This window comes from Phalacrocorax aristotelis, chromosome 2 (assembly GCF_949628215.1).
Source record: "Phalacrocorax aristotelis chromosome 2, bGulAri2.1, whole genome shotgun sequence".
Lineage (NCBI taxonomy): Eukaryota > Metazoa > Chordata > Aves > Suliformes > Phalacrocoracidae > Phalacrocorax > Phalacrocorax aristotelis.
In genome coordinates, this window is record NC_134277.1 from 125,569,312 (window position 1) to 125,592,959 (window position 23,648).

Below are 23,648 nucleotides of genomic sequence, written 5' to 3' on the forward strand. Positions count from 1 at the left end.
ACAGAGCAGGAGAAAGGGCACTGCTATGCTTTACGTTAATAATGGCTTCTAGAAAGCTATGCCCTGTTAACAGTTATGAGCAATAGCACACCACAGATTTCCTATGACTAATAGAAGTCACATGATTTCTGTCAGTTTGGGATAGGCGGTGAGAGTCAGCTGGGAAAGAGATCCAAAATTTTTAACAGATATTTCTGTGAAAATGTTATTACTGAGTCCCATGCTCAGTTATGGTCAACAGCAAATCAAATGCTGGCAATTACAAGAAAATAAATAGAAAACAAAACAGAAAATATAATTATGCCATTATATATCATTCAAATTTAGCTGGGGAACTACTATAGCATACATGGCTTATTTTTTTTCCTCAGCATTGGTTAGCTACAGTTGGCCGTGACTGAAGACGGATGACTGGGATAACTGCCCCTTTGGTTTGGCTCTTTATATTACTCTTCTCTTTCCAGAATTGCTGTAGATACATATTTATCTGTGAATTTCATCAAAATACTTTCATTTAAAATATTTCTTACTTAGCATTCTCTCTTACAATGAGAATATTTCCCTGGTATTTTGAATGTGAAATGACCAGCCTGTGCTCTGGCTGAATAAGCCAGCAATCAAGTACAAGGAGGCAGCAGGGATGGCTCCAGGGTGAGTGATGGACCATCTGGCATTTCTTCCACCCCACAAAGCTCTTCACCTGTCAAGGATATGAAATGTTATAGTAGTAATTTTATACCAGTTGAGTTTTGAGGTAACAGAACCTCCTGATGGACCTGTCCTGGTAGCATGGCCTGCATAGTAACTGGTGGTATGGCAGGAGTGTGAATGTAAACAGCCCGCATGGACAGGACACCCAAAACTGCCTGGTCTAAGAGGAGGTTCCCCCAAAACTGAGAATCAGATGAAGAAACTAATAATGACAATGTTTGTTTATGTTGGATTAAGTAGCAACCAAGGCATTACCAAGAGGATTTTGAGAAGAGTCAGTTTGAGGAGACATATAAAAGATGGAAGTAAACTCATGCCTTTGGGGTGAGACCTGGGAGTGGGAAGGTGCTCAGCGCGGCAGTCAGACCTCTGCCTCGGATGCTGTCAGGAGGCACCCTGCTGCCATCACCCCCTCGTCCCAGCCTAACACACGGCATCCTCTCCATCCCACAGGGGGAGCAGGGTTGATGGGACAGGGTGCAGCAGCAGAAGGCCCCACAGCTCGGGGTGTGTGCAGGGACTCGTGGGGTGCCCTCTTGCCAGCGCACAAGCTACCAGGCTGCAGGGAGCTGCACTGCTATGCACAAAGCGGGAGCAGCCCCATCTCCAGCAGGAGAACATGCACTGCCAAAAGAGGGGGTGCGCTTGTCACCCCCTGTCCTGCAAGAGTGGGGTGCGCACACATGAACATGCTCCTGTGGGACTAGAAATTTGAGAGGTTAGTTATAAAAGGGTATTTAGAAACTTGTAGGTGCTTTTTAACATTTTGCAAGTGTCTTGTACTCTGCTTTATCTGCTGACCTGCTGGTATTGATCCAGAATGTGAAGCTCACTGACTGCCGGCTAATTAAGTGTCATTAATAAATCAGTAAATCACTTTGATCTTGATTTGAGTTAAAGCCCATGAGACAAGCGAGTTTTCCCTGTCACACTCCCTTATGTTAAAAAAAGTCATATGCTATTAAAAAACAGTAAGGAATTAGCTTAAGTACCCCAAATCACACTCAAATTACAATAGGTCTTTAACTCAGATGATTGACTATTTCATTTCCTAGCGTAAATGTAGCCAGAAGCTAACAAGCTTCTTCTTGATCCTCTAATTATATCGCTATTCATCTCAAAGAAAGTTGCTGTCTTGGTGTGTACCTGTGCCATTCATCTCTGTGTATGGTCACCCTTTAATGTGAACTTCTAATACAGAAAGGAAATTTCTTACTTGTAAGTTATATTTCAGTAGGTAGTCTCTCCTCACATTGGTCAGTATTGTTTGCAACTGAACTGTTGAATTTGGGGAAATACTTCCCAGATGAACAGTCTATAGTTTCTCAAAGTCACATGGTGTATCTAAGGAAATTAAAAATACTTGATGGGCCTAGAAAGTGCAGAAAGAGCAGAATGAAATAAAAGTTTCCCTTTCAGAAAATAAAACCCCTTGAAAACAAAAATGCAGGTAAAGCTTTTGAATCCTCAAATATGAACTGGGAAGCAAAAAAGCTCAATGACTAGTTCCAGAGAAACAACATATGCTGTAGAATTTTATTGAAAACACTAATTGTAAAACACAGCAAATAAATTTAAAACCATATAATCCAAATGTACCATGAAAGAAATAAATATATAATTGTTATTAACTTTACCGAAAGAAAATGCTAAAGTTACCAGTCATTTAAAGTTGTAACACAAAAAAGAAGCTCTAGCAAGCGCCAGCCCATTACTGCTACAGCTTTCCCCAGCTTCAGGCATTAAGTTGCAAGCGAGGGCACCTTCCACCTGCAGGTCAGGACCTCAGCAGGAACACGTTCAGTGTCAGAGGAAAACCCCTGTATGGAAGACCGCCTTTTTACTATGGAAGCACTAACATTAAACTGTTTTACTCCAGATAGGCAAGGGCATGTCCCTAATTTGCCACCCTGATTTCTGGGAGGCTAGATCTGTTAGATGGGTTTTTTTACCCTGCAGTTACTTCAACCAGCAGGATCTTGTTTTGTGGTCGGTGGTGGCTGTTGAGGTGAAAAATTAATTGCTTCTATAACCTCTTGCCTATGGCCATGTCCGTTGATTTGTCTTTCTCTGACATCACTTTTTGGCCTGAAAGCGTAACAAATCTCCACAGAAGTCTTGCATTCTTTACACAAAGTTGCTACCCACTCTTTGTTAGAAACAATGTTTCTGCTCAGTAAGTATATACTGTTTAGCATAATGGCTCTTTGACTAGGGCTCTTACACAATGGCAAAACCTCTATGAACTTGCAAGGAAAAAATAATAAGCAACAGAGAAGCATAAAGTTGTTATTTTCAGAGCTATACTGGAAAACAGAGCTGTAATAAAGCACTACAAAACTTCCTTATAGGAACAGTCACAGAAGGCTACACCTATAAAAACTAGTCCAATTCAAAGAGAAATATACTTTTCGGTAGAGAAGAATTAAAGCTACACGTCTTTAAATTAATTTTTAAGATGCCCCTGATGTGCTCACAGTCTCAGGATCTGGTCTCCTCTGGCTTAAACTACACTGGCAGCACTTCCAAAAGTGCAAATGAATAGTGGCTGCTTGTAAAATAAATGGTCTGGTCCATTATCTAGGACTATGTAGCTGGATACAATTTAACTGCATGTACTACCGTACAAAAAATGCAATATAAAAAGTTAAACCAAAGACCGCAATGGACAGAAACAGAAGTATTAGGTTAACAGTGTCTGATAACTGGCAAGACCAAACAGGTACTGTTCCAATTAATTATGGTTCTCACAGGATTCAAAGGTGCTCTGAAGACAGCAGGCACTGACAATATTCATTTGGGCTGTGAAGGCACATGGAATCAGGGACAATCAAACCCGTGGTACAAGGATTATAAAAGTTATCTGTTATCTTTCTTGTCTTTCTGGCTTTTGCCTCCAACCGTGAGCTAGAGGATTCTTTATGTAGGAATTAAAGTTACCAGCAATAACCGATGGGACTCTCCAGCGCTGCAACAAACCAGTTACCTATTCTGTGGCAATTTCTCCACTGTGGTGAAATGACACGTATGCTTATTTGGCCTGGTTTATACAGAAAAGGGAACAGAAAAGACACCACCATCACAAAAAAAAAACCCCAACAACCCTATACAAGCACAGAGAGATGTAAAACCAAACCAAAAGAAAACAAAACAACAACAACAACAACAACAAAAAACACCCAAAGCCCTTCACTGTATAAAAATAAGAGCAATTAAAATTCATGTTCTGTCCTGGAATTAAGGGACGTGGAGCTGTGACCGAAGAACTCCTTTAATTCTTGTTTTCTGATAGACTTTCTCTTAAACACCTTCGCTTTGCTTCTGTGAAAGCAAAGTAATTACTGTTTAACAGTGTTATTGTGTCACTGTAATTGCAAATGCCGAACAAACCATAACAGCTAAGGCAATGACAATGATTACAAGAACCTGCGTCTCCTGCAGATTTGTCTAATGACACAATCTGAGTACAGCTACAGCACAATTAGAGGATTCTGCCTATTACTAGACGGATGAGACTTAAGGTGTCTTTAAGAAGGCAATTAAGGATCAAAAATGCACCATATAGCAAGTAATAGGCCTAAATAACATGCGGGGATATCATGTTTGCTTTATGTAATTTAAAACACTTGACCCAGAAATATTTGCCGTATTTCTTCAGCGCTTCTCATACATGTAAGAGAGATGTGCATGTAATGCTGGGGCTCAGAATTACATGAGCAGGTAAGAGTTACTGTGAGAGTATCTTCTATTTTATACACATTGCATACATTTGCTCTTTTTTCTTATTTTTAATACCTACAGATGCTATTCTCAGCATCCCTCAACTTATCATTATTTGGTCAGTATATGTCATGGAAGTTAGCCTTGAAAAGGGATTTAAAAAGAAGGAAATAATGAAAAGCTTTAAAGTCAGCTCCCAGCTGACAAGGCAAGGTCACATTCTGAGAAGCACAGATAAAAGCGGCAAATCCAGGATCACTGGGAAGTGGATGTTTTCACTACCACCTAAGATATATATTAAAAAAAATAGCAACAGATAGGTCCAAAAAGGCCTTTGAAGCTGGGACCCAAGACAGTGAGTGAGAGCAAGGAGCAAGGAGCAGAAAACAGATGAGGGAAGTGGAGAAAGAAGCGTTTCAGAACAGGGCCTGCCAGGGGAAAGAAGGGTGGGCAGAGGAGGGCAGGCAGCCTGGAGAGCAGGCTACAGAGCCCCTGGCTGCTTTGGCTTCATTTGTGTGGATCAGGTAAATCACTTGAGGTTCCAGTGGAAGGACGTATCAAGCCCATACCAACCCAATGTGAAGCAGTCGTAGAGTCATAGAACATCCTGAGTCGGAAGGGACCCAATCACTCGTTTACTCGTCCAATAAGGGAAGCATCAAAAGAAGCTGGGAGAAGCCACATTCAAAATTAAAAAGGTGACTTCTCATGCAAGGTGATAGACCAGTGCAATTCACTGCTAGATGATGGGCACAGGGGAAAACTGGACAAGTACCATGAGGAGAAATCCACTGTCCTACTGAACAGGCAATATGCCATCAGCTGCGGATGGCTGGAGAATGGGAGAGTATTAGGAGGCATTCCCACATGTGTCTAGCCTTACTTGCTGGTGGCTCCTCCTGGAGGATGCAGGATATCGGGCTTGGATATTATAAAAGAACAGCCGTCTTGTTCTTATACAAAAGGAATCTCTGCATTTCACTTGTGATGTAGTATTGTTTTCTTAAGACAAGGAGTATAATAATAATTCTCAAAATATTTTGCAATTCACAGTTCAAATTTTAAACACTCAGCACATGGCTGTTGCTAAACTATTTGTGTTGAAAGATTTTATTTTTACTGCTTTTTCAGTTTTGAAATATGAGGGTTACGTAGCACCCTAATTGCAGATGCAGTTATACCCATACAAGTGCTAGAACTGGTGTAACCTTTCCCTGTATTTCTAAAGTATTTAATTACTATTGTGATAGATGTATCACAAATCCTGACTAATGACGGGATTTGATAATCTTGGTTTTATCAGATATCGCATGATTCAGGATACAATTAGGTTTAAGATTTTTGTCTGTAAGTGGACAGAATTTGTTGTTGGACAGTACTTGTGCTACTGTCACCTGAACGGTCAGTCCTTCTGCCTCCAAACTCCCCTTTGCATATTTCCTACATGAAACATCTTACAAATCCCGAGGACATCTTGCATCCGCATGAGGCTGTATAACCTTCTTACCCAAAATGTACTGATACGAATGCAATGGGACAGCACAGCAGACAAACCACACGGCACATCATGTGTTGAATGCAGCTAACGTAAAGCCCAGTATCGCAGCTTGTCAAAAGCAAACACCTTGCAGAGGACCTCAAAGCAGGGCAGGCATGTATGATACACTTCTTTCTAATACTCTCCCAGCGTCCAGTAGGAAGGCTAGCAGATAAGAAGAGATCATAAAGTCCATAACCGTTATCTGAGAAATCCTGCCCCAGTGATGTCTAGGGAGGGCTTTGCGATGGTCTTCAGACACACCTGGATTTCATGCATTTTACAGATACACTCTGATTAATCTAAGTAGAGCTGAATATTCCATTGCTCCTGAATAGTCCATTGCTCAGTGTTTTATGCAGAAAAGCTCTCAAACCTTGTGCATCATCATATAAAGTCTCTGCAATGGAGACAAGGATAAAATCTGATTCTACAGGGCAGCTTCCCCTGGTCTGCTCAACACTGCGCTTTCCCTTCTCTCCTACTGACCTCCTTTTCTGAACACCCTCCAACTCTCACAGCAGGTCATTAGGTCTCCCGGATAAAACAGTCTCTTTCACCCCACAACAATGCTTTCCCAGCTTATATCTGAACCGCTGCCTGAAGCAGGACTCCCTCCACAGGAAAGAAGTCCGGGAGCAAAACACCATTACGTTCATCACACATGGCTGCTCCCCAGCGCTTTCACCCTCCCCACCCGCCCAACCCCTGCCTCCCTCTGGGGTTCCTCACTCCCACCTTGCCCTGCCTTCACCCAGGCCCCTTTGCTCACCAGGTTTTGTTTTCATTTTGACTCCCTCTGTACACCCTGTCCCCATTCCCTCCTCATTTTAAGCTCTCCTATTACTTCTGCTCCAGTCACTACTCCGATACGCTTTGCTCAGGCCTTCCACTCCTGTTCCCCACAGATTTTGCTGCCAGATTTTTGCTGCAATATCTTTTGTGGCAGATTTTTGTTGCCATGTCCTTTCCTCCCCTCCTTTCTCCCCACTCTGAACACCATCAAGATACATATATTCCCTTGTAGGGAGTCACTGGAAGCACCAGAAGTCGTGTAACTACGGCTGCCCTTTCACAGGCACCCCCAACTACAGCTCTCAACAGCCCAGCTCCTCTGCAGCTGGGCAGCCTGGGACGCCGACAGGCAAAGCAGAGTGCTAAAAGCTGAACCCCCATTCGGGTGCAGCGGGTGCTCCTTGAGCGGACCCGAGGTGGTTCGGCTCCGCTCGGCTCCATTCGGCTCGACTCGGCTCCATTCGGCTCGACTCGGCTCCGTTCGGCCCGACTCGGCTCCGTTCGGCCCGACTCGGCACCTCTCGGCTCGGCTCGACCCGAGCCCTCGGCCGAAGCTCCTAGTTCCGGCGGAAGGCAGCGGCGGGTCCGTACCGCGGCGTGGGTGCCACCGCAGGGATGGTGCAGGACACGCGGGGACAGCTGGTGGCGGAGTTGCTGCTGCGGGCGGGGCCGGCCCGCACCATCCTCTGCCTCTGCTCCCGCGCCTTCGTCGAGTGAGTAGCGGCCTCGCCGCCGGCACCGGGCGGGCCCCGCGTGTCCGCGTCCCCCGTGGCCGGGAGAGGTATCCGCGGGGGGGTGGGGCAGAAGGGCCGTGCTGGTGCGGCCGCAAGCAGGGAGAGGTGCACAGAAGCCCCCCGTCCCCTTCTCGTCCCCTTCTCGTCCCCTTCTCGTCCCCTTCTCGTCCCCTTCTCGTCCCCTTCTCGTCCCCTTCTCGTCCCCTTCTCGTCCCCTTCCCCAAAGGGCCGCGGAGGGACCTGGAGCCTCCCCGAGCCAGAGAGGACGAGCGGGTTTCTCGGGGGGGGAGGGGGAGGTGCCGCTCACGGGCGGGCGGGCTGTCTGTCTGTCTGTCTGTCGGTCGCAGATGCGCGATTTGGGAGAGGAGGCCGTGGCCGTTACCGGATCTTCTGATGTTAAGCACACGCGGTGTTTAACGGAGGGAGGCATTTGCAGAGATGAGGCGCCTTCAGCGCTGGGTGGTGGCTGCAGTGTTTATTTGCAGTTTCGGACTGAAGGCACTAAATTCCACCCACTTGAGCAGAATGTTTTGAGGGCCAAAAAATTTAATTTCCAGGTATTCCGTGTAGCACTAACACTTTCTGACCCCGTCCCGCGTAGCCTTTTCACGTCAGGCTTTAAAGTGCCGCCTGTTTCATAGTTTTTTCTTTGCTTCCTGTGTTTAGAATCACAGAGAGCACGAAAGATCATCTGGGCCAGCATTTTGTGGGAAAGGGAGCCTAGATGAGGTTACCTATCACCCTGCCCAATCGCATCTTGAAAACCCCAGCGACAGGGACTCTGCCATGTTTCTGGGAAGGTTGTTCCACTGAATGATTGTTTTTACTGTAAAAAAACCCTCGTTTTAATGATGATGTTCTGCGTTAATGTCTCTATCTTTACAGAGATCGAAAATTATATAAACTGGGATTAAAAGGCTTCTATGTCAAAGATGACAATGACAGTACAGGTAAGGCAATAAAACGTACTGTGCAATACGATGTGCAATTGTACCGAAAGTGAGTTAGGTGTGGTTGTCTAAGTTATGCAGTAGGACTGTATAACTGCTAACACATAGTTTTGTTCTTATTTCTGGCTTGTTTTTCAGTACTTTTGTTATGGGGGTGATGTGAATAACAACTTAGCACTTGGATAACTTTCAAGTTACTGTAATCTTGATGTGGAAGTTTGTGTCAAACCAGGTGTGATGCTTATTCATGTTTGTGCAAATTTACCAGCTCGCATAATCTCCACCTGGTGCACAGAGCAGATTAGCTCACAAGTGCCTGACCTGCTCTCAAAGCATAACTTCAACTTCCCTAGCTCAAATTTAATTATATAACAGAAGGTCTGCAAATCCTAGATGTTTGCCTGGGAGTAATACTGTCCTGCTGACTCTGCCCCAGCCTGGGACATTAGCTGTTGCTGATTAATCTGCTGGGCCAGAAGTAGAGAAGAAGCAATAGCCCTGATGGGGGAAATTATGATTTGCATGTACATGAGGAAATGTATGAGGAGGACCAGAGGAGTAAGTCTCTCCCTACTTGCTTGTATTTTAGGAATAATCATGGTGCATGCTCCAGCAAATTCAACACCAGTCCCTTGCTCCATCCTCCCAGATTCCTCACACGTGCCTATCTGAACATAACTCCCTTGGTATCTAATTTTTCCATTGCTGTCTTGCTAGCTCCGGTATCATAATAGCTTGATTTGAAAGGAAGGAGTCTGAACAGAAAGGAATGTCCATGGAATCTAGGAATGAATAGCGCAGGTTAAATGGAGGCAGTGTGAATGGAGTGAAGAAGGAGAATGTAAACCCTGGTTTTGTGCATATATGATGAATTGTGGTGAGAGTAATCACCACCACAATTTTTTTTTTAAAAACAAGAGTCTTGTGCAGTGCGATAATTTGGCAGTAAATATATCCTGACCAAAAAAAACCCAAAACCCAAATCTTAAAGTTTTCAGTTTTATCAAGTGTTTCAAGAGCTTTTCTATTTCATTGGTTTCATCAATATACAGTTCCTACTTTCTCAGTGGTATTTGTCATTTTATATACATATGGTGTTGCTTAAAAATTTGATCTGCAAACAGTGTTTTGACAGTTGATCAGTTATTTCTGAGGTAATTATGTCTTGTAGTTCACACATTACATTTCTGTAAAATCGTATTATCTTTGTTAGTGTGTTTTTGAGAGATTTGTAACAAAACCAGCAGTTTCTTGTATTTTAAGCTTGCTCTGATACATGCCAAAGGAACTCCTGTAAAGAATTTTATTTTCCTAATACTAATTTCCCTGTTGTTTGCTGGGCGTTATTGTAGTTTGCTCTGCAAGTTATCGAGGTGAATGTTTGTGGTGGGTTAACCCCAAGCACTTGCACCCTCTGCCTCTTTTTATTACTCAGCACTGCATTATATGGTATTGATTATCCCTTCATTTTGGGTCAGCAGTCCCAGCAGAGTCCCCTCCCGATTTCTTGCCCCACTCAGCCTACTTGCTGGGGAGAGCAAAGTAGGGAAAAGAGAAAGTTACGATGTTGTGCAAGCACTGCTTAGCAATAGCCAAAACATCAGTGTGTTATCCACATTGTTTTAGCCACAGATCCAAAACACAGCGCCATACAGGCTGATATGAGGAAAGCTAACTCCATCCCAGCCAGACCCAGTGCAATGTTTTGGCTGGCAAAGTTAGATTTTGGTTCCTACTGATAGATAGATGATAGATAGATAGATAGATGTGGGAAAATAAGATGCTTGTGATGAAAATCTTAAATGGGAAAGGAAGCTTAAGAGGCAGTCCTGCTAATTTTTGTAGGTCATGCTGTTGCATTAAGGTACCTGAAGCAGGTTATATTCACTTAATCTTTTTAATAGGGGAGGAACAAGCGTCCGAGGAGGAGAACCGTTGTCCCAATGTGACATTAAAGGAGGATACTAATCATGCTCTTGATCTGGAAGAGGTTGAACTAGACTCGGAGGCCGAGCTTATGAAGAGTATGGGATTGCCTCTTCACTTTGGTGGGCAGTCAGCCCACAGGGACTTTGTGGTAAAACTTTATTTGCTTTATTTGTTGTGTACTTTGTGTTTCCAGAAGTAGCTCATGTCTGCTCAGTTATTTTTGAGACTGTAGTTCATGGAAATGTATCCAAGCTGGCTTTCAGCTGCCTGTCTCACATGCTCGTACCAACATACAGCACCGTGGTGTGTGCAGTTTATAAAACCCGCCTGCCAATTTGACTAAACAGGGTCAGGCTGTGCTTTATGCTTCAATATCTATATTCCTCTTGCTACTAGAGGGAGCTAGTTTAAAACAGCCAGGGTAACGTTGATGCTTTGCATCAGGACAGCTAGTACACTCCAGCCTGAGCATGTGCGCTCACAGTGTCTGCTTTAACCATGTAGCTTTAGATACTAATCTAAAACGCTAGTTTCTCAGATCCCCCTTGCAGATGATAAAGCCAGGCTGTTCCAAAGGGTGGGAGTGCTTTGGGTGCTCTGCTTCCCATAGGGAGCATTTGGGCTTTAGAGAAAGACTGAAGTTGTTCACAGATGAGAAAAAGCCAGTGGGATATCCACATTGTCCGCTTCATGGAATATAGACCTCCCTAGCAGTTAGAGAGTACTTCTGTGCGGAGCACTTCATGGTTCTGACCTGATTAATTTGTAAATAAATAGGAGAAACTTGTACATTATTTTAATTGGTGGCATGTAAATAGACCTTACAGGCATCCAACTTCAAGCCCAAAGTATACACACAATTTTTGTTGCTATGTAGTAATACTGCAAATAAGTTGAATGAGAAAATAATGTGTGTTTTTACTAGATTATAACTAAGCTTTGTGCTTTGCACTGTGTGCATTAACCTGACATTATGAGGGATGTGGATGAAAGATTAATGCCAGTTCTTTGAACCTGACTTCTTTATAGTCCACCTTATACGTTTGTCAATGCAACAAAACTAAGGATTGCAGCTGATGGGACATTTGGAGTAATATCTGTACCTTTGCAGTCTTTTGCCCATGTGAGTTGTAGTCCCTTATCACCACCACCTTTTTACCTGCCAAACCTAATTTGGCAGTTTAGGAAAAAAAAAAATGGTACATTTATCTGATAGAAAAACTCACTATTCTTGCATGTTTTTATCTTGTTTATATCTGTAAGCACAGGAAGCCCCACTGAAACAAGGGAGTTGTAACTTGTTGATTTCATCAGATACCTTAGTGTTTCCCTTTAGTAACAGGTTTCTGTCTTCACTAGACAGCTGTAGTAGTCTGAGTTTGTTGTAAGAAGTGAAATGGTTGTACTGCACAAATGAAAGGGCCGCCTCTTTGGAGAGGAGGCTGTTTCCTTGTGTTTCTGTTAGCCAACTTGGAGATCAGTATGGGATGGGAAGAATATTACACCCCTCTTTTGTGTCAGTCTCTTCAGACTTACAGAGATTCAGCTGCAGGATTTACAGAATTTACAAGTATAAATGGATACTTTTTTGTTTAAATCACCCAGAGATAGCAAGGATTTAACGTTCCATTAGGCTGAGCATTATATGTTCGCTAACCTAATAAGACACCTGAACAGCGTTTGCTGGCTGGGCAGCTACCAGGCAACAGGAAGGGTCAGCCTCCACAGACCCCTAAGATAGGTCCTTGATGTTCCTGAGATACCTTGTTACTGTTGAGCTCAACCCAGTGACCCCTCAATTCCTGACCAACGTCCCTTTAGTGTTTTATAGTGTTTCACATTGTCTTTCCTTCTGAATCCTCGATCTACTAATGACTTCCCTCTCAGCAGCCCCACTTCTGTCTGTAATTCTGCCTTTTTTTTGTGTGTGTCTTTCTATAGACTTTCTCACAGCTTCCTCAGAAATGTCAGCCAAGGTTATGCGGTGGGGCCCTATCAGACCCATAAACCCTACAACCTTTTGTGGGGAGAAAGCTAACAGCAGGATTGCAGTGAGAGAGAAGGTTACAATGGAAACTGAAATGTGCTTGGAGAGAGGACAAGAAAAGACTGCATATACCTTGTGGACTTATAAATATGTTTTTCCATTGTATTTTAGGCAACAGAAAATTATAGAAAAAGGGGTAACGTGAAGATTATTAAAAAGAAAAAGAAGAAGAAAAAAGAGTTACAGCAAAAACATGAGGATAAAATGGTGCAGAACTGCAAGAATCAAACTTGTGGTGGTCATATCGAGTCCATTTCTGGTGAGCTGGCCCTAGCTACAGAGCAATGTGAGAACAGCAGCAAACCTCAGGATGTAAGTAAAGGGAACTGTGAAAGTTCAGAAAGTCTTGCAAATGAGGCTTTATCCAGCAAACTTAAAGAAAAATGGGAGAAGTACTGGAGTGAGTACGGAGAGGGCCTTCTTTGGCAAAGTTGGCTGGAGAAGCATCAAGAGGTCTCATCGTCTGAGACCACCACAGCCTCTGAACCTTGGAATAGTCCAGACACCAGGGCGGAGTGGGAGCAGCATTATAGCGAACTGTACTGGTATTACTGGGAACAGTTTCAGTACTGGACAAGTCAAGGTTGGACTACTGAGAGCTCACACGGTGACAGTGTGGAAGCTAATGGAGTTAACCAGGAGATGGGTCTTTCGGGAAGAATGGACTTGGTTAGCCCAGGGGCTGAACGCAGTGAAGTGCTGAGCTTGGAGATGTCTCCCTCTAACACCAGAAGTGAGGAAACACTCCCTTCAGGTGCTGAGCTCCACCGTGAAATAATCTCCGGGATTTGTAATTTAAATCTGAATTTGGAGGAGGTGGAGCAGAGCAGCGCAGCTCTAACAGTAGCTCACCAAAGCCCTCAAGAGCATAGTTCGTCTGACTGTGAAAGCCAGAAGGAGCCCTGTGATGGAGGAACCAGGAAAAGGAGTGCATCTTGTGAAAATAAAAGTATTAACCAGTCAGGTAATACAAAATCAGCTAAAATTGATTCTACCAGAATTCCTCTAGGTGGCTTTATGTAAGAAACAATGGCATGTCTGTATTATGCCATTTTAAAAAAGTCAATCATGTATTTTTATGGAATGATTACTTTTTCTTCCCTCTGCTTCTCTGGACCATGTCTCTCCTCTCTAACCTGTATATTGAATGTGTTCTTCAGCCAGAAGTGATTTTAACAGAAAAGGTACTTCATAAATCTTCAAATGCACTACAGAAAGCAGTGAGAGCACTGCTAGTGCCTATTTATTTATTTACCTTAGTATTGGTATTGCAGCTGTGTCATTCAGCTGATGTGTCTTTTCTCACTGAGAATCTAAAATGAGTGAAAACCCAGGTTGATGTTCTCATGAATCTGACAGATTTTAAGAACAGCAGTTCTGGGGTTAGGGTTTATTTTTGCCTTTCGTCTAAAAGTGCCATGCTTGAAGTAAACTCTTGTTTTGTTGTACTGTGTTGCTGCGGACCAGATGTCTTAGAGAGGTGCTTTCCAGCATTGAGTTATCAATTAGGCAGTGAGCTGCAGTCATCTTTACAATCCCAAATTCATACGTTCACAACTAGTGCTAACAAGTGAAAGTGCCAGGTAATACTGTGGTATGGTGAAAGCCAGTGGCTATGCTTTACACTGCTGTTCTGTGAGGGAGGTACAAGACTGGGCTGGAGACGTTTTTGCCAGACAGCTCAGCGTGCAGAGAAAAGAGAGAGCCATCTCATTCGCCTGCCAGTTCTTCCTGCCAGTGTTTGCTGTAAGCAGCAGTGTAACGTCTTTCCTGACTGCTGTAAAATTTCTCCTGGTGAAGAGGAGGGGTGAAGCAGGTGAGCTAAGTGTCAGCAGCTGGGGCTTCAGTTTCGTGGGAAACCTCTGACTCTGTTGCTAGTGACTTTCTAGGGAATGAAGAAGAGGTGTGGTCCCATCTTGATCCTACAGTAGAGTTGGAATGGGAGAAGTGAAAGGAAAATTTCCTTTCCAACAAGAAATGAGAGGAGTGTTGGAATTGTCTCTTATTAAATGACCCTGCTCTAGGTGTACTGCTCAAGCAGAGGGATTGGACAAGATGATCTTTAGAGGTCCCTTCCGACCCGTACCATTCTGTGATTCTGTATGTGAATATCTTTGCATAGCTAATGAAATGGAAACAAAATTTTTGCGCAAGGAAGAAACTGTTCTAAATTTCTACCTTGTAGGCATTTTATTTTTCTTGGAGAGCTAGCTGAGATAATTTGAAGTTGGTCCTACTTAAGATTATTAACTCTACAGTGTGACTAATACTGGAAGTTTGTACTGGTATGTTGCCCCTCAAACGAAGACAGGTAAAGATACGTGTTTTTGGCATTTGTGCCTTCTTTGTTACAGTTGGGTATATGCAACAACCTAACTGTAGCTGCAGACGTACTTTGGGACAGGAAGAAAAGGAATGGATTTATGCAGAAGGAAAATACGATTTCATCTATCTTTTTTAGGTTCACGGGGGTCGTGTAGCTTGAATTCAAATAACAAAGAGCAGTTGCTGCTTCATGACCGAGATGAAGATGAGGATGAAGAGCCTCCTGAATACAGACATGCCAAAGTCAAGAGAAGGCAAGTCATGAAATTTAGACGAGTTTTTTTTTCCTCAAGAAGCCCAGGTCCAGAAGACTCCTGATCTATAGTAACTATTTGATTGAGATTGTGGGTTAAAACTTCAGTACGAAACCACGTAGTCTTCCATCATTGCTTATCACTTTACCTGGCAACAAGCAGTGGATATTTCTTCCCTTCTGTTGCTTTATGAAAACCGTATGGCCTCAGTGACTGTGCAAGGCAACAGCACTATTCTTGTGCCACTGAAGTACACAAGATTGGTAAACTGGATAGGACAACGTGCTTATCTAGGTCTAAGTAGTGTAGACGATACAAGAACAATAGTGAATAATTTGTATTGTTTAACTGGATTGTGTGGTGCCAGTAAAGTGCTGAGTGCTATGGCAATCATAAAATAGCTAACCTCTGCCTTGTCACAGTCTTTTTCTTTCTTCTCAGAAAATTAATAGCCTCAAAGATTATGAGAGGGGTCTTCCTCTCTAATAAATTTACAAACTCAAAGGTGAAGGAATTATTATCGGTTAATCACATAGCTTTGGTTTTGTTCTAATATTTTGCTGTTGCTGTAGCATTAATAGATAATACTATAGATGACATAATAGATGATGAATGTAACTTGGAAATAGGGTGAACAAACGCTATCTTCATCAGTTCCACTTACGGCTTGATATATTTTTAAGAGGTCATTCAGAATAGTTGGGAAATTTTAACCCCAATAGAAGGACACATATATCTAAAATTGGGTTAAGAAAAAAACCAAAGGTACGTGCTCATGCGTATGAATAGGCTGATGCTATCTGCCTTGCTTGGTTTCAGCAGTGCACAGAAGAACTTACTGAAGCCCACATTTAAATGTTTTCAATACTTTTGTTTTGGTATATCTGTAAAGTAAGAGCGTTTTTTACAGAAAGTAACTTTGTCATCTGCATTTTTTCCTAGCCATGAACTGGATGTCGATGAGAACCCAGTGGAAGATCCTGAGGAAACCTGCTCTGTTTTGGGTTTCAAGTGTGGCACAGGACAAAAGTAATTGTTTATGAGTAACTCAGGGCTTTTTTTCATAGCAAGTCAGCTCCCTTGTTATTATTCAAATAGACCATTCATCTCCATTCCCATTTTGTTAAAACTTTTGAAGATGATTTCCAAAGTTAGTCTGCTCTTGATAAAACTGTCATCCTTTGGCTAGAGAGACATGCAAAGTTACGGGGTCTAATTAAAGAACAAGAAAAGTGCTTTGAAACAGAAGTGTAACTCGTAAGGTACTTGCAGTTGTGTAAATGTTAAATGGCTGGTCAGCTACTTGGTTAGACCTTAAAAGCTCTGACAACAAATGGTCCTTTCAGTTTGGAGTCCTGTGAGCTTAGGTCATAGTTTATAGCTGTTTCGTATTGGAATGAGGTTGTTTCATTCTAGTAAATTGTTGCTATACTAAAAAAGTGTTGCCAGGGTGTTGACCAGTGAAATTTCACTTTTGGTGGTATGACCTAAAGATATGGTGGTCAGTGCTGTAGAAGTAACATCAGAGGGTACAGGTGGACTGTAGCTTAGGTCTAGCACTTCTGCAAGATGTCAGTTGTTTAGGACATATATATAGTGTGTTTTGTAGTTGACAATCTCTGTTTTACTTTTTAAAATTTATTTAAGTGATTGCCCTTATATTTGCTAGGGGACAAAAGTAGCTGCTTTGGAGGTTCTTTGCATCCACCAAAAAGAGGTTTTATTCTACTAATCAAGACATTTTTTCATTTCCTATTCTTCAGGCTGGTCTGATAAATTGTTTTCACCTAAAGTTACACAACTATTGAAAAAAAAATTTAAAAAATCTAAAACCAATTTAGGTAAACATTTTCAAATAGAAATCTTAAAGTTTTCCTGAAGGTACATTGTTTTGCAGCTACATCCAGTGACATATATTTTAAGTGTGGAGCAAATGTCTCATAAAGAAACAGTTTAGTCTAAATAATTTTCTGTAGACATCAACATTCATGTTAAAGCTTCCAGATTGGAAATGAACCAACTATGGCCTTTGGGGTTTTGGTTGTTTTTGTTTTGGGTTTTGTTAGTTGGATTTGTTTTGGCTTTTTTTAATTTCAGGTATGGTGGAATTCCGGATTTCACCCACCGAAGTGTGCAGTACTTGGAGAAAAAAGAGAAGCTCAGGTCCAAATTCTTGGATATGCGTAAACCAAGGAAGAGCAAAAACACACACATCTTCTTTACAGAGGAATCTGAAACGTCTTGTAAAAAAAGTAAAACTCTGAAGAAGGTAGGTTTAATTGTTAGCGTTGCTGTGATTACCTTACTAATGCTTATAAATGCATTTATGAGACAATTTTGTGAGTTTCTCTTTTGCAAGTAGCTGGTATCTAGTTCCCAAAGACAACTTGTTTCCAAATGCTGTAAAAAGGGAGCACAGTTAAGGACTTCCTGAATGTTTTGACTCTGGATATTTTACTTTTTTCAAAATACATGTGGTACAGAGTGCATGCATGGTGGGTGCTTCTGAACCGTAAGGCTTTTAAACCGTGCTTTAGGTAGCTGGTTAGCAGCACCATCTAATCATCTATGATATTTGACACTTGCAGGTGGAAGAGTTCCTAAAGCAGGTCAGTAAACCTGGGGAGGAAGCCCCATCCCAGACAGCCTCCCCTCAGGGTAATGTGGAGGCATTGTTGGTGAGCAGCGACTCAGAGGATCAGGAAAACATTACTGCTGCACAGACTGCAACACTGAACACTGAAAAACAAAAGCCACCATCTTCCAGTGCGGCCTTCACAGAATGTGGAGGGAGTAACCTTGAGGAGGAAGCGCAGGACACGGCGGCGAACAGCTCCGATGGGCAGGGTGCAGGGAGACAGGAGCATGGCTGCGGGCGGCAGATAGTCTCTCTGGATATTCCTGATTATCTCCAGGCAGAGACAGAGGACATCAACCAAGGTACATCATTTTCCTATAAACTGGAAATGAATTGGTAGTAGGCTTAATACTGCCTTGTCAAACTACAGCGTTGTGTGGTATGTATTTTTTCTGTTTATTCAAAGAGACTTGTTAGGTCCAAGGGGTAATGAGGCCGATTGAGAGCTGTGCTAGTGGAAGTAGTTTACTCCTGGAGTGCCAGAATCCCAGGTCTCAGCTGCACATTGTTGAGCTTTGGTGAACATGTGTTGTTAAAATTGTTTTCTAAGGGAGGGGGAAAAAATATATTATTAACCCTGTAACCAAAGGAAAACAGGATTATTCAGGTTTCTACATACAGTTTAATACTTCCTACAATACTTCAGTTATGGTAGATTTCTACTGTAAAACTCTTGTCTAGATTGGTTCATATTCCTTACATATATATAAGGCATTAAATTTGTCTCTGATCCACTTGCTTGATCCACTTGTTTGCTCACTATGTAGAGCTTATCACCGTCAGCTGAAGATGATGGCTAGCCTGTTAAGGCTCTTCAATAATGGTTGAAGTGTTACGATTTTTGGGACTGTGTCTGATACCTGTCAGGTAACACTATTGCCTTGAAATACAGGATGCTTTTTTTTTTTACCTTAAACCACTACTCTGCATAATCTGGCAAACAGCAATAAAGGACACTTAGCAGTGGTGTTAAACATGAGCATTTTGTATCCACCTACCTACCAGTTACGTTCCTAGCCTACGAGAACAGTGATTGTTAACTTTTGCAGTGTCTTCCAGCTGTAGATGAAAAAATGACTGCAAAGAAGAAGGAGAAAAAAAGGAGAAGGAGGAACAAAATCACGCTGGGAGCTATACCTGCTGAGATTGCTGCCGATCCAGAGTTGGCCAAGTACTGGGCACAACGCTACCGGCTGTTCTCTCGGTTCGACGAGGGAATTAAACTAGACAGAGGTGTGTTTAGTACAGAGTGCACTGACTTGGTGGTATAAAATGTATCCAAACCTGTGGCCCTTCTCGCAGGTTATTACTGATTTTCTTACAGAACGAGCATTACTGAGTGTGTGCGTGCATCTCTGGATTAATCCCATCCCACAGCAGGCAGGTGAACAGAAGTCTTGGAGCTTCCAGCATGGGACACCCCTGTTTGCATTAGTCCTGGTGTTTGCTGAAGATCATACTGTACCCAAATTATGCTTGGTCAGGACTTTTTCAGAAACTGGATGACATATTTCTATTTCAATGTTTTTTATAAAATAATTTTGTGAAACTTCCAAATATGCTGATGGATCGGATCTAGTTTTGTTCTTTCAGTAGTCACTTTCAAAGTTACTTTTTTCCATGTTTACGTGAAAACCACTTCCAAATCACAAATTTATAGGTAAAGGAGGAATTAGGATTACTGCTTATTTGTATCTTGGGTTTGTAAGCCTTTTGCCTCTAATGCTCTCCCACTTGAACACATAGATTACTTCTCAGACCAGACATTGCTGTAAAGAAAATAACATTTTGGATAAGAGAGAATATATCTCTGGTTGTATTTGTTACAGAGCGTATTTGTGATGTATAAAGTTTTTTATAGCCGTCTTGGTGGACTTGTCCTTGATAAGCCAGAATCCTCAGCACTAAGTTCAACAAAGCATTTACCGAGATTCAGGCATATCTGTTTGCTTCAGTGAGACTTTGTTTGCTTAGCAAATCGCTGGACTGACCAGAGTTTATCATCTTCAAAGCCTATATTTCCTGGTCGAATGCTCTAAGCCAAAATTGTTGGGATTAACGCTAAACCTTCAGTTTGTGTGGGTTGTTTGTTTGTTTTTAATTTAGGTGACCTTGAAATAAGAGGCAAAACCATACGTCTTCTCTTTCCTTTGCAGAGGGTTGGTTTTCTGTTACTCCTGAGAAAATAGCTGAGCATATTGCCATCCGTGTTAGTCAGTCATTCAACTGTGATATCATAGTGGATGCATTCTGTGGCGTTGGAGGAAATGCTATTCAGTTTGCGTTGACTTCAAAAAGAGGTAAGCAGGTATTGTATATAGCACATTATTTTGTTTCTTCAATTTCTTTCCCTAAAAATTTGGGTATACACTTTGTTCGCTGATTTTTGTAGGTTTTTTTATCAGTGTTTCTGAAGCAACAGAAGCTTTTTTTTTTTTGCTTCATCAGACTCACAATATAAGCTTTCTATTTTTCTGTAAAACTACTACTTTAACTCAGAGTTGGATTTGAGTTGTAATACTTAAAGTTGTTTTTATGTGACATAGTAACTAGACCCTCAGGTGCTCTGAAGATTGCTGGTAAAGGCTGAGTTCTGTTGCAGTGCCATCCTGCAGAGATGCCACAAAGATGCTCCTTTTCACAATTGTTACGCCAAGTCTGTGTACTCAAAAGCAGGTTACATGCGAATAGTACTTAAAACGTTTGAATGGGATCACCTGCAGGTGCTGGAGTATCAAATACAGAAAAGCGATAACTTAATATTCGTCTAAGTTCCTGTTGCCAGGTAATGAAATTGCAGTGAAACACTGAGAGTGCTTTCTGTAAAAACATTGACTATCTACTCATCAAACCCTGTGGTGAAATACCAGCTCATCTAACGCTTCTCAGTGATTTCTGAGCAAGACAAATGGTAGCTTCTACTGCATTTGTGTTCAAAAACATGTAGACGTGGCACTTGAGGGCATGGTTTAGGGGGCATGGTAGTGTTGGGTTGACGGTTGGACTTGATCCTAGAGGTCTTTTCCAACCTTAATGATTCTATGATCCATTCTATATACATTTTCTATATATATCTATATTTTCTATATATTTTTTTTTTTCTAAATTTCACTTAGCTTTGTGTATTTCCTGGGTAAATTTTTATTTCTGTGATTATGTACTGCCCTTGTATTATCTTTCTTGTGCTGTGTTGGGTGGGTTTTTTAAACTCAAATTTCAGTACAATGTGCTCAGCCACAGATAAACGTTTAATGAAGGTAAGTTTCTAACTGACACCATTTAAGCTATCAGGCTCCTGCCAAGACTGAAGTGAGGAGGACTTCCTCTCTTTGCCTTACCTGTCCGCTACGAGAGCTGAGATGGAGGATCATCATGGTAGTAGATGTATGACTGCCAAAAGCTAAAGCTTCCCAGCTTTGCAACAGCAGCTGAACGTTCCCAGTCTTGGATGCCTGGCTTCCCTTGCTGGTTTGTAAACGCAGCGGTTCTGCTCTTGGTGGAACCTCTGCTTCTGCCATGCAAGGGCAGGTCCTTTCCCTCTGAGGAACTATAGCTTCATGTCTACCATGACCTACAGAACTGAGGTAGTCACTCACCGCACACCAGTAGATTATAGATGTGACTTGTATCTGGTGGCTGCAGAAGAGCACCTTCCTTCTGAAACGTCCTTTTGGTGGTTGGGTGGCATTTGCAGCTCGTGTTAAGCTGTGTGTTTGCTCCCTCTTTTGTTTGCAGTGATTGCTATCGATATTGATCCAGAGAAGCTCAGTCTTGCACGCAACAACGCGGAGGTGTACGGCGTGGCAGATCAGATAGAATTCGTGTGCGGAGACTTCATGGTGCTGGCTGCTGACCTGCAAGCAGATGTTGTGTTCCTCAGCCCCCCCTGGGGGGGGCCTGACTACGCCACTGCCGAAATCTTTGACATCCAAACCATGATTTGCCCAGATGGATATCCTTTCGAAGTTACCTGTTGGTGCAGTTTTCAGTCGTTTATGAGCAGTTTTCTCTCTTTCTCCTCCTTCCTCTCAACATGGGGTTTGCATGTCCAGTTAGCTGTCTGGGGGTGATATGACCCGTGGCTGGAGTCCCAGATGTGCCACATTTGTTTAGGTCTCCTCCCCCAAACTCAGCTATATGGCTTTGACCACCTAAAATTAAATATTTTTATTACCATTTTTTATTTAAAAAAAAAATCATAAAGAATTGTTATTAAAAGTAAAAAATCCTTTAGAGAATTGTTGTAACTTCTTATACGAAAACATTAGTTTAGCAGTCTTAACTCCTTTATTTTATTAAAATACCCTGAGGTAATCAAATAGCCATGAGTGTGCATATATGTAGGTAATAACTAGTTATGGGAGCCATGACTTTGTCATTAATTCCACTTTTTAATTGATTTATAAAATAATTTAAAATATCTTACTCAAGCTATTCTCAATCATAGCACCTGCCTATGACTTGGGAAATCACAGAAGAGTGCAAGCAAGATATTAACCCATTAATTAATGTATAAAATTCCATAGTAACTTATTAACAGCGGTATTGAGCACTCATTCATCTGGGAAGGTATTAGGACAGTAGTTTAATCAAATATGAAGTCTGGTGGGTTTTTTTCTCCCAAAATAATCTCGGTTGTTTCCTTTTTGGCTAAAATGTAGCCCTATTTGTAAGAGCAAGGAAATTTTTGTATGCACGCATGAGAGATTCCACGAAATGGATTAGAAAACAAATATCAAACCAATGTACTAGCTATAAACTACATTCAAATTTCTCAAATACTTCTCTGTAGTTCAGTTAAATTTTCTTAAAAAGTGGGGTGTAGGGGTTTTTTTTCTACTTTCTAAGGCAGTAATGGTGAAATAGAGTTTCTACATTTAGACAATACTAATTTCTGCATTTCAGAAGAGTATCTGAGTCACGCCCAGAAGACTAACTATACTTTAATTGTATAATAACTGAATTTGGGACATACTTTCAAAATTAATGAATCTAAAGCAACTTCTCCTTCCCCATTCTTGTTTTCTCCTTTACTGGCTTTTACATTTGAAATTTTTAGGCTCTCCAAGAAGATCACCAACAATATTGTGTATTTTCTGCCTCGGAATGCTGACATTGACCAGGTGTGTTACTGGATAAGGGTTTGGTAATTACAAAAAGCTCAGCTGGCTTAAAACATAGGTATTGTAAGCACAAACTTAAGACTTTTAAGTCTGTTCAGATGAATGGCGGTGGTGGTGGGCTGTTTTAAGTTTGAACCTTATGTTAAGTGATTTCTGTTTGCAGAACTTTTGATATATTTAGAAATGGGAGCAGTAGCTTATTTCCATGATTTTGATACTGTTCCGTCATAAAGCAACAGATTGGAGGTTCTTATAGAAGATCCAAAGCTGGTAGATTTCTTGGGTGCCAGACAGATACATCATTTTAAATGGAAAAAAAAATATTTAACAAGCTCTTACTATCTCAGAAGTTGCTGAGTCCTAAACTTTCATGGCTTTCAAGTTACGAAGGAGTTGCAGGGAATCACTGAACAGCCTGCAGTCACTACTATCACTGATTAGCAGGTCAGAGACAAATGTCATGCCACCAGACGTGGTAGTGATGCTCTCCACACAAGTGTGTAGTTCCATATGGGCTGCTTGCATTGCAGTGATTAGAGAGTTAGATACACAATTTGTTTCACTGGTTTGGGGTTTTTTGTGTTAGAGATTTTTGTTAGATTTTTTTAAAAGTAATTAGATGACTGTAACAATTCCCCTGAGTGTCTGGTTTAGTTTCCTCTGTGTATTTTCTGTGTATTTTCTATGTTAATTATGTCTTGTAGCTCAAGCAGGGAGCAGTGAGGTGCTCTCCTCACCTCCAACGTGCCACAGAACTTCTCAGGATTATTTCCTCCTTTTCCAAAAGCTGTGTCTGAGTTAGAGCAGGCAAGGTCTCAAGCCACATGGTGGCTTGCAGAATTCATTGGTGGCAAACAGCTAGCTTGAGGAACAAGCTGAAATTCA

The 23,648-nt window shown here is 41.9% G+C and overlaps 1 protein-coding gene across 1 annotated transcript in view; it reads left to right on the forward strand.

Moving 5' to 3' along the window:
• Positions 1-7,300: 7,300 nt before the first annotated feature.
• The window catches only part of TGS1 (trimethylguanosine synthase 1), a 29,900-nt gene continuing 13,552 nt past the window's right edge, over positions 7,301-23,648 (forward strand). The window contains exons 1-12 of the mRNA XM_075085036.1: positions 7,301-7,476; positions 8,383-8,447; positions 10,352-10,524; positions 12,535-13,387; positions 14,885-15,002; positions 15,945-16,031; positions 17,100-17,271; positions 17,591-17,942; positions 18,700-18,873; positions 19,797-19,940; positions 21,376-21,592; positions 22,685-22,763. Coding sequence (XP_074941137.1) covers positions 7,379-7,476; positions 8,383-8,447; positions 10,352-10,524; positions 12,535-13,387; positions 14,885-15,002; positions 15,945-16,031; positions 17,100-17,271; positions 17,591-17,942; positions 18,700-18,873; positions 19,797-19,940; positions 21,376-21,592; positions 22,685-22,763 — 2,532 coding nt within the window. The 5' untranslated portion in view covers positions 7,301-7,378. The remainder of the gene's footprint in view (positions 7,477-8,382; positions 8,448-10,351; positions 10,525-12,534; positions 13,388-14,884; positions 15,003-15,944; positions 16,032-17,099; positions 17,272-17,590; positions 17,943-18,699; positions 18,874-19,796; positions 19,941-21,375; positions 21,593-22,684; positions 22,764-23,648) is intronic.